Raw genomic sequence first — 12,176 nt, 5'->3', positions numbered from 1 at the left:
TAAGCTGAGAGATTGTGAGCGAGGAATGGTTCTTTCTAGTGGCTCTGTGACGGGGTAGTCTTGGTGCAGATATGATTAAGTTACAGGAATTACACTGAAGAGCAGTCTGTCCAATGCAGCCCTCTAGCTTGTCGCAGCGTAGGCCCGGGTTAAGTGCAAGGAGATGATGTTTCTCATAATAGTATGCCGTCCGAGTTTTTTGAGCAGGGGGATGGCGAGAGGCGATGACTTGGCGATGACGGGCGAAGACGGGCTTGCCTTAGGCGCGCCCGACCGCTGCGCGTACGGTAAGGACACATACTTTTATGAGGAGGGAGGAAGGGGGCGTGGCCTCCAAGGGGGCGCGGCCAATCAGCACGCCGGCAATGGCGCCGTGGTTGTTTGGGAGTCCGCTGACAGCGCAGGGGCAGCTGTGCGGTGTGGTTTAGGACCGAGTCCAGTGAAGCCTGGGTGAGTAAGTGCTATAAAATCAGCAGATTATTCAAAAGTGACACACAAATTATCTCAAAACAATTAGCGGCTATCTCCCGGCTTTTCGCCTCAGGAGGTGAGTAGGTTCTGGCAGGCGACGCTATTATTCAGCGTTATATACCCGCTTGGAAGGGGGGCGTGGCCTCCAAGGGGGCGTGGCCTATCAGCACGCCAGCAATGGCGCCGTGGTTGTTTGGGAGTTCGCTGACAGCGCAGGGGCAGCTGTGCAGTGTGCTTTAGGACCGGTGTGCTTTAGGACCGAGTCCAGTGAAGCCTGGGTGAGTAAGTGCTATAAAATCAGCAGATTATTCAAAAGTGACACACAAATTATCTAAAAACAATTAGCGGCTATCTCCCGGCATTTCGCCTCTAGATTCTTGATACTGATTTGTCCGCTCTTGGTCACCTTCTGAACTGGGACTGCCTGGTTTACATTTAGTTTAAGCTAGCAGTGTGTTAATTTGGGTTAAAGTGAGATGCTTGACTTAGTGAAGGAATTACTATTGGGGTGTGCACCAATTTTCAGAACTGACAAGTAAGTCATTTTAGATTTTTCGAAAGTGCTGCTAACAAAAATAATTATAAGTTGAGGGAACCCATGCTGTCAAGAATATTGTATTATTCTTTTCTTTGTGAAAAGCAATTCTAACAAACCTGTTCTTGTTTTACTCCTCAGAAAAATTGTTTGGAGACTTTTTGAGTTGGAACATAGAAGATACCCTGTCCCAGTTTCCACTAAAACCAGGGAAGATTGCAACATTTATTGTAAATATCAAAGTGAAGCTTGACTTCTCGTGTCAGGAGAATCTTTTGCAAGATCTTAATGATGGTAAGCTTATATGTTAAAGTGTTCTGCTCCCACAAAGGCAATGAGATGTCTTCAGCTTATTTTCACAATATTCTCTGCAATAGTGATCAAGTAATTTGATTCATATATTATCTTGTTATACTTCGGTAATGCTCACTGCACTGTTTAAATTAGGGCATTGTACAAGTAGAAGGAATTTTTTTTTTGCATTTTCTCTTTTATCACACTTGCAGTATATGTCTCTTAGAAAAAACATTCCTGATATGAGAGCATAAACTTGGGATGCCACTTTTTCTAACCAAGCGGCTACAGATGGTTCAGAACCAAGCAGCCAGACTGATTCACCAGGAACCCAGGTGGCATTCTGCCACCCCCCTTTTAGGAAACCTACACTGACTTCCCGTTCCCAACGCTGCGCTTTTAAAAAGGGATGTCTAATTTTTAAACCCTTACATGATCGGAACCCCAAATTCATAGGTAGTCTTATATCAAGGTACACTCCCACACGTAACCTGCGCTCAGCTCATCTCCAGCTACTGACAACCCCCGCTATCAAGCTAACGCGACAAGGGTGATGCAGGTTTGCCTTCTTAGCTCCTAGATTGTGGAAATCTTTCCCTCTAGAGATCAGGTCATGCACTGACCTTATCCATTTCAGGAAACGTCTTAAGACATCGCTGTTTGTGCAGGCCTATGAATAATCTTTCCATTGGGTTTGGCTAATTCTAGGCTCAGCGCCAGGAAACCAACCAGTGTACGTGCGCTTTATAAAATTCTTATAACATAACATAAAAAACTGTTCAAAAAGGAAAAGTACATTAGATTGCATATGTTCTGTTCAATTCCAGAAAACAAATAGGCTGGATTTTGTGATACAAAGTTGATGTGGTAAAGATGTAGGACCTTCTGGAGATAAAGAGTACATAAAGAAAAGAGTTGTGGTGATGTCCAGAGTAAAGTTTAGATTGTTAACACGGCACAATTCACAGTTACTAGACAGTTGCTAGATGTAGGCGAAAGAGTGCTTTTTGTAATATGGTGTAAATCTAAACAGTAGTTAGGAGTTATTGAAGAAATAAAAATGTGTATATCTAGGACTGCGGATCCTTGGAGGATCCACTGGTACCCTTGGGCACCCACAATTCCGGCAGAAAGCAAAGCTTCGATTGGCTGGCTGTATGGGTGTGTGAGTGGCTATATAGGTGAATAAGTCTGTGAATAGCTGTATTGGTGAGTCTATGGCTGTGTGAGTGGTTGTATGGATGCGTGAATGGTTCTGTGAGTGGCTGTATGAATGAGTGGGTGTATGATTGGCTTTATGGAGGAGTGAGTGAGTGGGTGTGAGTACTGGTATGGGTCTGTGAATGGGTATGGGAGTGGTTGTGTGAGTGGGCGTACAAGAGGTTGTATGGGGTGTGAAAGATTCTGTGGATGATGTCATCAGTGATGTCATTTGAGATGTCATCAGTGATGTCACTGACCATGTCATGCGTGATGTAATATGTGAGGTCATAAGCAGTGCATTGGGGGGGCATAAGTTATAGTTAGCTCAGGTAACTATAACTGCTGAATGTCAATGGTTTTGTACAAGTGAAATCTGAGCCCAACTATAACGACCCTGTAACCTTTGTTTGTTTCAGTGAATTTCTATGGTTTTTATAGATCTATTTCCTAAATATAACGCCCCTGCAACATTTATTTTTTTCAGTGAATCTCTACAATTAAAAAAAAATATTCCCTAACTATAACGTCCCTGTAACATGTTGTTTTTTTAAGTAAATGTCTAGGGTTTTTTTAACTACTAGCTGCATTTGCAGAGTGGTGGAGAAATGGTGTGGGGCCTTCAACGATCTCTTAGCAATTCCACTGTGTGGGACTTACTGGATGTAACAGAAGGGGTTGTTGGCCCTCAGCAGCCAAGGGGAATTACCCCCTAACCAGTAGTGCGCCAGGAAGCGTGTTTGCAGAGTGGTGAAGAAAGATAGAAGCTGTGTGCTCATAACAGACTGTTTCCATACTATAATATTAACACACACATCTCATTGTATACATTAATTCTCTTCCTAAAGTGTAGTAGCCAAAAATATAACAGATGGTTGTTCCTCAGTTAGTTTTGACTTTATGGACTAATGTCAAGTTTCAAATATTCTGCGGATTGTTCCAAATTCCACCCTGGTTCACTCCATATCACAAGCATGTCGTGAAACACTACTCCTGCGTAATGTGGCAATCCCCTGATAGGTTCATAAAAACATGTTATTGTTCGGAATAATGCTTGTAAATGTTAGTGTACTCACAGGCAGCCTTACTGCCAATAGTTATTCCTATTGCTTGTAAATCGTTTAAGTTAAATTAATTGTTATACAGTGTATTTTTCATAAGTGACATAAATATCTCTCTTGGTGCTCCAACTTTCAACTGTGCCTGTAACATGTGTTCTGTCATTTGCTCGCCCCCTGCGTGTGAAATAGATTCATATACATTTGACACGTTTCATGTTGGTAAAACTTGGGTATCTTGTAACTTTTCAGACGTTTTGTTTAATAGCCAACTAATTTTTGTGGATTTTCTAATAGCGAGCCATTTTCTGGTAATATTTAGCTGCTGCCTCCAGACTCCTCCCAGACCTTCCACAGGATGATAGCTTACTGTACACACACAGGCCCGCACGCCTACGGTGCCAAATTCTTTTATTTTCATGACCTAGAAACACATATCAGCTGTGCCAGAAGTCTGTTTTGTCATCATGTGCCAGTTAGGCCAGGATAGGCCTCTCAACACAAACACTCGATTCCACTGAGGAAAGCAGTGCCTACTACTGTACAGAATTGTCGCCTGTTATTTTATGTATAAAAAGCGAAAATAATGGAGGCCGCAAGACTTTTTTGGGGGCATTTTTATCCCCATCTAAAAAACAAAAATATCTGCCATTGCAACTGTTTCATAACTGCATGTTTATCTTTCTATTTGTGCGATAAGAGTATGCAAATTGCATTCAAATAAATATTAAAAGGGTATCCACTATAGTTTGTTCCAGTCACTTTCTTTTATGAAACTGTAGCCAAAAGGAGAGCCTATGAAGGTTGAGGTCCGACCCCTGTGGTTTTTTTTTGTGTAAATGTTTTTGTCAAGGTGTTGAGCACAACATTACCACGGAGCTACAACCAAGCCAAAACATCTACAATCACAACTATACAACATTTTTGATGTGCAAAGAACGTAAATCCAATCAGTAAAATGGTTCAAAATTACTATAATGCATACAATACTTGATTTCCCCCCCCCCTAATTCCCCAAATTCCCCTCTCCTCCGTACACCCAGGCTTCAGAAGGAGAACCCCCCTCACTAACCATGTCAGGCACCCCATGAGGCATATGTTACTCGCCTACACCCCATCTGAGTTCTACATTACAATACTCCAATATAGGAGGCAAACTCCTACGTACTCAGATAAGCCCAAGGTCCTCCATCGGGGATGAAGCATAGAGCTTGGTGGACCTCCACTCAGCATTGTGTATTCCGGCTACCATTAGCCTCACATGGTAGGTGAGTACCATTGGTGTTGCTTGTTAACCATTCCATGGTGAGAATGGTCCAAAGTCTGTGGGGCTGCTGAGTGAGCGGAGGACAATCCATCGTTTTATAAATGATAGTCAAGTTAGTGGCTCCCAGACATTGCAATTATGCGCCACTTGTGTTTCACCATTGCCTTTGATTCCCTGGTCTTAGTCCCAAGAGCATCCTCCCTGGAATAAACTGAGCGGGATATCTCAGTATGATTTTAAGCATGCTTGCTACCCCCTCCCAGAAGGACCGAACCTTCTGGCATGGCATTCAGATGTATATTACCTCTCCCAGTGCCCCTCAACCACGCCAACATCTGGGAGACGTGTTGTGATACTTGCGATGCTGTCAGGAATAGGTGTAGTGCCAGCTAAACCACAGCTTGTAGGGTATTTCCCTGCCCCAAATCAGCGTGAACGATGAGTGTATGTTTCTCTCCAGCCATTCCCATTGTTTTGTTGTGATATTTTTCCCAAGACATTGATCCCATTCCTCATTCTGCATACGTGGTACTTCCTGTGCCAATAATATCTGATATGAATTGGAAATAGAACCTCCAGTGCCTGTACCTTAAGAAAGAATGTTTTGAGTGGGGTCTTGTCCATTGTGGCCACTGAGCAGACAGTGGGGTGTGTTATCCAGTGCTGAATTTGTGCATAATGGCGACATTCTTTCTTCTGGGAGCCAAATTCTACCTTACATTGCAGGAAGGTCTTGAGGGATGAGGCAGTGAACATGTTGGAAATCATTCTACACCCTCAGCCCTTCAGCTTTGGAAGGCCCATCCCTCCAGAGAAGGGGTGACATAAGTAGTATAATAAATTATGCAGTAGGGTGTGTTACCAGTCCCTTTGATGTAATGTAGATGTCCCATGTTTACAGTGTAGTGCTTACTTTGGTGCTGAGGTAGCCATTAGAGAGTCTGTGTTGCTTGCCCATCTAGGTTTAGTCCCAAAGAGGTCTCCGCACTATGGCAGGGTTCATCCGACGATAATTCTTTTCAGACTCTAGCATGGACCATTCTATGCCTAGTCTTAGTTGAGCGTCTGCCTAGTAGTGTGGGATACAGGGCAGGATCAAGCCTCATGCCTCCCTGAACAAACCAGAGGTTTCTGGAGAACCCTCAGTGACCTTACACAAAAAAAATCATAGCAATTGTTGTTGGATCTACTTTAAACATGCCCTATCTACCCATAAAGGGAGAGCTTGGGACATGTAGAGTAGTGGGAGGAGGTACATTTTTTAGTGTTGACTTTACTGATTCAGGAGAGCATCAGGTTTCCCCATGGCTCCAGGTCCTTTTTTCATGACCTCCATCTAGGGGGCTAATTAGTAAGGAATAATTCCCATGGGGTTTTAGGAATCTACACTCTGAGATACTTGATGGATCTCTTGGTCCATTGAAAAGGAAGTGAGGGACTTAAGGCCAACCCCCTCTTCCCTGAGGGTTAGATTCAGTGCCTCTGATGTATTGCAGTTGATTTTGTACCTTTAATCAGTTTCAAAGTATTTAAAGAGATCCAGTGATAGAAGCACATAGTCTGCTTATAAGGAGAGCTCATATTCCTGTGTGCCGAATGCAATTACAGCCACAGACTAAGATCAGGCTATTCAGGCCTTCGATAAACAGGGTAAACAGGAGTAGGCAAAGTATGCACCCCTACCTGGTGCCCCTCCGGCGCCCAAAGGACACTGAGGTGAGTCCGTCTAGAACAGGGGTTCAAATGTTTCTTCCTTTTTCTGATTTGCCTTTTCTCCATTCCCTTGTATCCCTCCCACCCTCCCTTGGTGCTGTGACTGCGTCCCCCCTCCGACCCCAATTAATTATATAGCTGAGCTGGAGTAATAAACCCTCGTGAATAATTCAGAACTTTGTGTGCCACATTCTTTGTGAGAAAATTGAATTTGGATCAGGATCCGGCCCCCATGCAAAGCACCCACAACAGAGCGCTCGGAGTCGAGAGGATCACTTTGGAGAAGCGATATATATATATATATATCTATCTATATATATATATATATATATATATATATATATATATATATATATATATATATATATATATATATATATATATATATATATATATATATATACATGTGTATGTATGTGTATGTATATATATATATATATAGATATATATATATATACATGTGTATGTATGTGTATGTATATATATATATATATATATATATATATATATATATATATATATATAAAGAAAGAGTTGCCTCCAATGAGATCGTCACTCTCGGTAAGTTGGTATCCTTTTAATCAGAGAGGCAACACAGCAGCACCATCAGCTAACGCCCAGCATGAATGTCTTGGCCATACGCGTTTCGAGCGTTCAGACGCCCTTGTTCACTGGTAGAGTCGGAGAGCAGGTGAGGAAAATCACGCGCATTGAATAATCCCGCCCGGATGGGCGTAGCCGCTGCAATGTTAGCTGGTACTTGTGGTTTTCCCAAAAGAATGTCCGCCCCAGTGGGCTCTGCTCTCCATCTCTAATAACATTAAAATATCACCCCCAGTGGGTCTGCTGATAATCAACTGATTTTTAGCAAGCCGTGTAAATGCATCCTCTCAGACCGGCTTACCAATCTTGCAGCGTCCTTTGATTTATGACGATGCAGACCCACTCTTTGCAGCGGTGGGGCTTTCTCGCGGCAGGCATGCCGCTAAACATGAAAAGAAAGAGTTGCCTCCAATGAGATCGCCACACTTGGTAAGTTGGTATCCTTTTAATCAGAGAGGCAACACAGCAGCACCATCAGCTAACGCCCAGCATGAATGTCTTGGCCATACGCGTTTCGAGTGTTCAGATGCCCTTGTTCACTGGCAGAGTCGGAGAGCAGGTGAGGAAAATCACGCGCATTAAATAATCCCGCCCGGATGGGCGTATGCGCTGCAATGTTAGCTTGTACTTGTGGTTTTCCCAAAAGAATGTCCGTCCCAGTGGGCTCTGCTCTCCATCTCTAATAACATTAAAATATCACCCCCAGTGGGTCTGCTGATAATCAACTGATTTTTAGCAAGCCGTGTAAATGCATCCTCTCAGACCGGCTTACCAATCTTGCAGCGTCCTTTGATTTTTGACGATGCAGACCCGCTCTTTGCAGCGGTGGGGCTTTCTCGCGGCAGGCATGCCGCTAAACATGAAAAGAAAGAGTTGCCTCCAATGAGATCGCCACACTTGGTAAGTTGGTATCCTTTTAATCAGAGAGGCAACACAGCAGCACCATCAGCTAACGCCCAGCATGAATGTCTTGGCCATACGCGTTTCGAGCGTTCAGGCGCCCTTGTTCACTGGCAGAGTCGGAGAGCAGGTGAGGAAAATCACGCGCATTAAATAATCCCGCCCGGATGGGCGTATGCGCTGCAATGTTAGCTGGTACTTGTGGTTTTCCCAAAAGAATGTCCGCCCCAGTGGGCTCTGCTCTCCATCTCTAATAACATTAAAATATCACCCCCTGTGGGTCTGCTGATAATCAACTGATTTTTAGCAAGCCGTGTAAATGCATCCTCTCAGACCGGCTTACCAATCTTGCAGCGTCCTTTGATTTTTGACGATGCAGACCCGCTCTTTGCAGCGGTGGGGCTTTCTCGCGGCAGTCATGCCGCTAAACATGAAAAGAAAGAGTTGCCTCCAATGAGATCGCCACACTTGGTAAGTTGGTATCCTTTTAATCAGAGAGGCAACACAGCAGCACCATCAGCTAACGCCCAGCATGAATGTCTTGGCCATACGCGTTTCGAGCGTTCAGACGCCCTTGTTCACTGGCAGAGTCGGAGAGCAGGTGAGGAAAATCACGCGCATTAAATAATCCCGCCCGGATGGGCGTATGTGCTGCAATGTTAGCTGGTACTTGTGGTTTTCCCAAAAGAATGTCCGCCCCAGGCGGCGTGAACGGGCCTCCCCAGGTGGAGGCTCGTCTCCTGTAGTGGGGCGCCCCTTTACCGTTTCAGTTACCATTCCGCCCGCTTTTGGTACACTGTGCCAAAATCCGCCATTCAGCTGAGTTGCGCCCACTCTTGCGGTTCAGCGATAGGCGGCTGCTACAGGACTCTCAAAATGGCGGCAGGCTCTTTCCTTTTTGGGCCTGGTTCACTAAAATGGCCCTGGGACACCTTGGAACTCGGACGCTTGTCTGCTCGGTCTTGGACCCCATTCTCGAAAGCGTCCCCTGAGCCTTGAAGATTCTACAAAAGTCTTGGGGGCCCCCGACTCCTGCAGGCTTCCGGTGGGGAGCGGCTGCCATGATTGCTCGCGGAATGACCACGACGGAGCCACGAGATGGTGGTGCTTTCATGCTGACGCCAGCTTCAGTCTGAAACATCCAGAAACAAGGTGGGGCTTTCATCGTTTGGGGAAAAAAAAATGTTTTAATCCAATGAAAAGTGTTATTTTTAGGTCATATGATCAAGCCTTCCATCATTAGGAAACCAAAAGTAAAATGAACCAATGAAAAGTTTTATAAACAAGTCACATGACCTGTTATTCGGCATAGGGCTATAAAAAGCGTAGAAAATCCGTTGGCACGTGAGGCGGCGTCAGTAGCGGACCGATGTGCGAATAGGCCGAAGGCAGCACAACGCGCCAAGATCCGGATGGCACCGAGGTGGTGTCCAGCAAGTTGCCGCACTGGCGTGGCCATCCTACAATGCTGCGCCGAAAGTCGCTGTGGGGCGCCCCGTTGGCCTGTGAGGTCGCGTCAGTCAGTGGGGGCTGTTTGAGGATCTGACTGCATTGGAAAGCAATGGGATGCTGTGCGTCGCCCCCAAGATGGAGGCTCCTCGGCTGCAGTGGGGCGCCCCTTGGAGTTTCACTCGCTATCCATCTGAGTTGCGTCCGCACTTGCGGCTACAGTAGGCCGAAGGCAGCACAACGCGCCGAGATCTGGATGGCACCGAGGTGGTGTCCAGCAAGTTGCCGCACTGGTGTGGCCATCCTACAATGCTGCGCCGAAAGTCGGCGTGGGGTGCCCCGTTGGCCTGTGAGGTGGTGTCAGTAGCGGACCGATGTGTGAATAGGCCGGAACCAGCACAAGGCGCCAAGATCCGGATGGCACCGAGGTGGTGTCATAGTTGAGAGTTCTGAGCAGCGCTTGTAACACTGTCTGAAGCTTATTTGCACCTGCTGCAGCTTCACTATTGCCCTGGTGTGGCCAAAGATCGCCCATGACATAGGCGGCCGGCTCCCGGGGTCCGGCTGAACTTTTTTCCTTTTCCTTTCTGCATCTTGTCCCACAATCCGTTTGACCTGAAGACACGACCAGGTCCCTGAATGTGTGCAGGGGGACGCTATTGATTGAATCAAAATGGCGGCTTCACACAAAGCTGACTCAAGCATTGCTGCTGATGCTATACAGAGAAAAACTGGTTTTCAGTTTGTACATTCTTCAGGATTTTTCCATCCAAAATGGCGCCGGTATAAATGGGACTCGTAACTCCTTGTTGTGTACTGGTTGCACAACCTTGATATCACGAGATACGTATGCAGTTTTGAAGCACATGGCGGGCGGGGACGAGAATTGATTGAATATTTCGACATCCCTATTGATATTAAGTTCTGATGTGTTATTGATTACTGTACTATTGAAAGTTCGAATTAACGTCACCCATGGTACTTGCCCGCAAATGTATATCTAGATAATTTTATTGTAAGTGGCCCTGTCGTATTTTAATTACAAAATGTACGTCCACCGATTCCACAACTGTTAGACACCTTAGTTCTTGCAACCTAATGGCCCGCTCGTTACGTTCCTCTACAGTGTAAATGTCTCCTCATCATATACGATTCCAGTTTGCTCCGTGGCTGGCCCACGTGTTATAGGCCCGTATTTGTATACTGACATTTTCACAATAAAGGTTTTTAAAACAAAACATGGTAGTATTATTTACATTGGTAAAGTTTTTAATTTTAGTCACTGTTTTCGAATCAGTAAAAGGCAAGTGAAATAAAGCAGTCCAATTACATGACGGATAAAAGGTATAATACGCAGGAACGCAGTAAAGATAAATGGTCAAGGGCTGTTGTGTTTTCTACTCCTGCAACATAAAGTGATCGATAAGAATCTGATATTCAGGCGTATCGGCGACTAAGACAGCAGGCCGAGCCTCTTTTGCTCAACGGCTCCGTCATGGGACGAAGAAACGCCCTTTTTCTCGAAAAAGGAATATATTTTACTTGCAGGACAGTTGTAAATTTTCCGGGAAAGTACATTAGCCTGGAACATTATAACATATATGTTTAAGAAAAAATAATGTTCGAAAGCAATAAAAAGCGTAATTTTTAGGTCATATGACCAAGCCTTTCATCATTAGAATAACAAAAGTAAAATGAACCAATGAAAAGTTTTATTAACAAGTCACATGACCTGTTATGCTTACGTTACGCGCTGCGCGCCGCGCCCCGGATCGCTTCCGGGAAGCTGCGCTTCGCGCACCGGAGCACTTCCGGGTGCGCTAACGCGGCGTGTCATATAACGCATTACGCGACAACGTAGGTCCAGAATATAGTCAAAATGTCTCCACCAACCAGCGGTCGGAACACAACCCCTTTCAGCAGTCTAAAAAGTTCTGTTAAATGACAATAGAAGGGACAGGCAACAAGAACCATCAGTCAAAGAGGGGAGGGCAAGTCCTTCTCTACCGGGTCACGTTGGGGCGCTACAGGAACTGATCGAATTGGTAGTCTACAGTGTTTCTGGATGTTTCAGACTGAAGCTGGCGTCAGCATGAGAGCACCACCATCTCGTAGCTCAGTCGTGGCCATTGCACGAGCAATCATGGCAGCCGCTCCCCACCAGAAGCCTGCGGGAGTCGGGGGCCCTCAAGACTTTTGTAGAATCTTCAAGGCTGAGGGGACGCTTTCGAGAATGGGGCCCAAGCCCTAGCAGACAAGCGTCCGAGTTCCAAGGTGTCCCAGGGCCATTTTAGTGGACCACGCCCAAATCTGAAGAGCCGGCTGCCATTTTGAGAGTCCTGTGGCAGCCGCCTATCGCTGCATCGCAAGAGCGGGAGCAACTCCACTACATGGTGAGCGAGACGCTGTAGTCGCAAGAGCTGGCGCTAAACAGCTGAATGGCGGAAGAGGCACAGTGTAGCAAAAGCGGGCGGAATGGCAACTGAAACGGTAAAGGGGCGCCCCACTACAGCGTGTTTTCAGGTCAAACGGATTGTGGGACAAGGTCCTGAATGGAAGAGTCATCCAAAGGCAAAACGTTCCGCCGGACCCCGGGAGCCGGCCGCCTATGTCGGGGGCGATCTTAGGCCACACCAGGGCAACACGACTTGGGGAGGGGGCAGGAGCCAAGCGCCCCCTCCCAGTC

At 45.8% G+C, this 12,176-nt stretch overlaps 1 protein-coding gene across 1 annotated transcript in view; it reads left to right on the top strand.

Annotated features, from left to right (window-relative positions):
- TRAPPC9 (trafficking protein particle complex subunit 9) overlaps window positions 1-12,176 on the top strand; it is a 2,581,727-nt gene that overhangs the window by 811,667 nt on the left and 1,757,884 nt on the right. Inside the window, exon 16 of the mRNA XM_086966259.1 lies at window positions 1,148-1,300. Coding sequence (XP_086822385.1) covers window positions 1,148-1,300 — 153 coding nt within the window. The remainder of the gene's footprint in view (window positions 1-1,147; window positions 1,301-12,176) is intronic.

Source organism: Lissotriton vulgaris, chromosome 4_1 (assembly GCF_964263255.1).
Source record: "Lissotriton vulgaris chromosome 4_1, aLisVul1.2, whole genome shotgun sequence".
NCBI lineage: Eukaryota > Metazoa > Chordata > Amphibia > Caudata > Salamandridae > Lissotriton > Lissotriton vulgaris.
The sequence above is the reverse complement of the archived record's forward strand: the minus strand, read 5'-3'. Positions and strand labels throughout refer to the sequence as shown.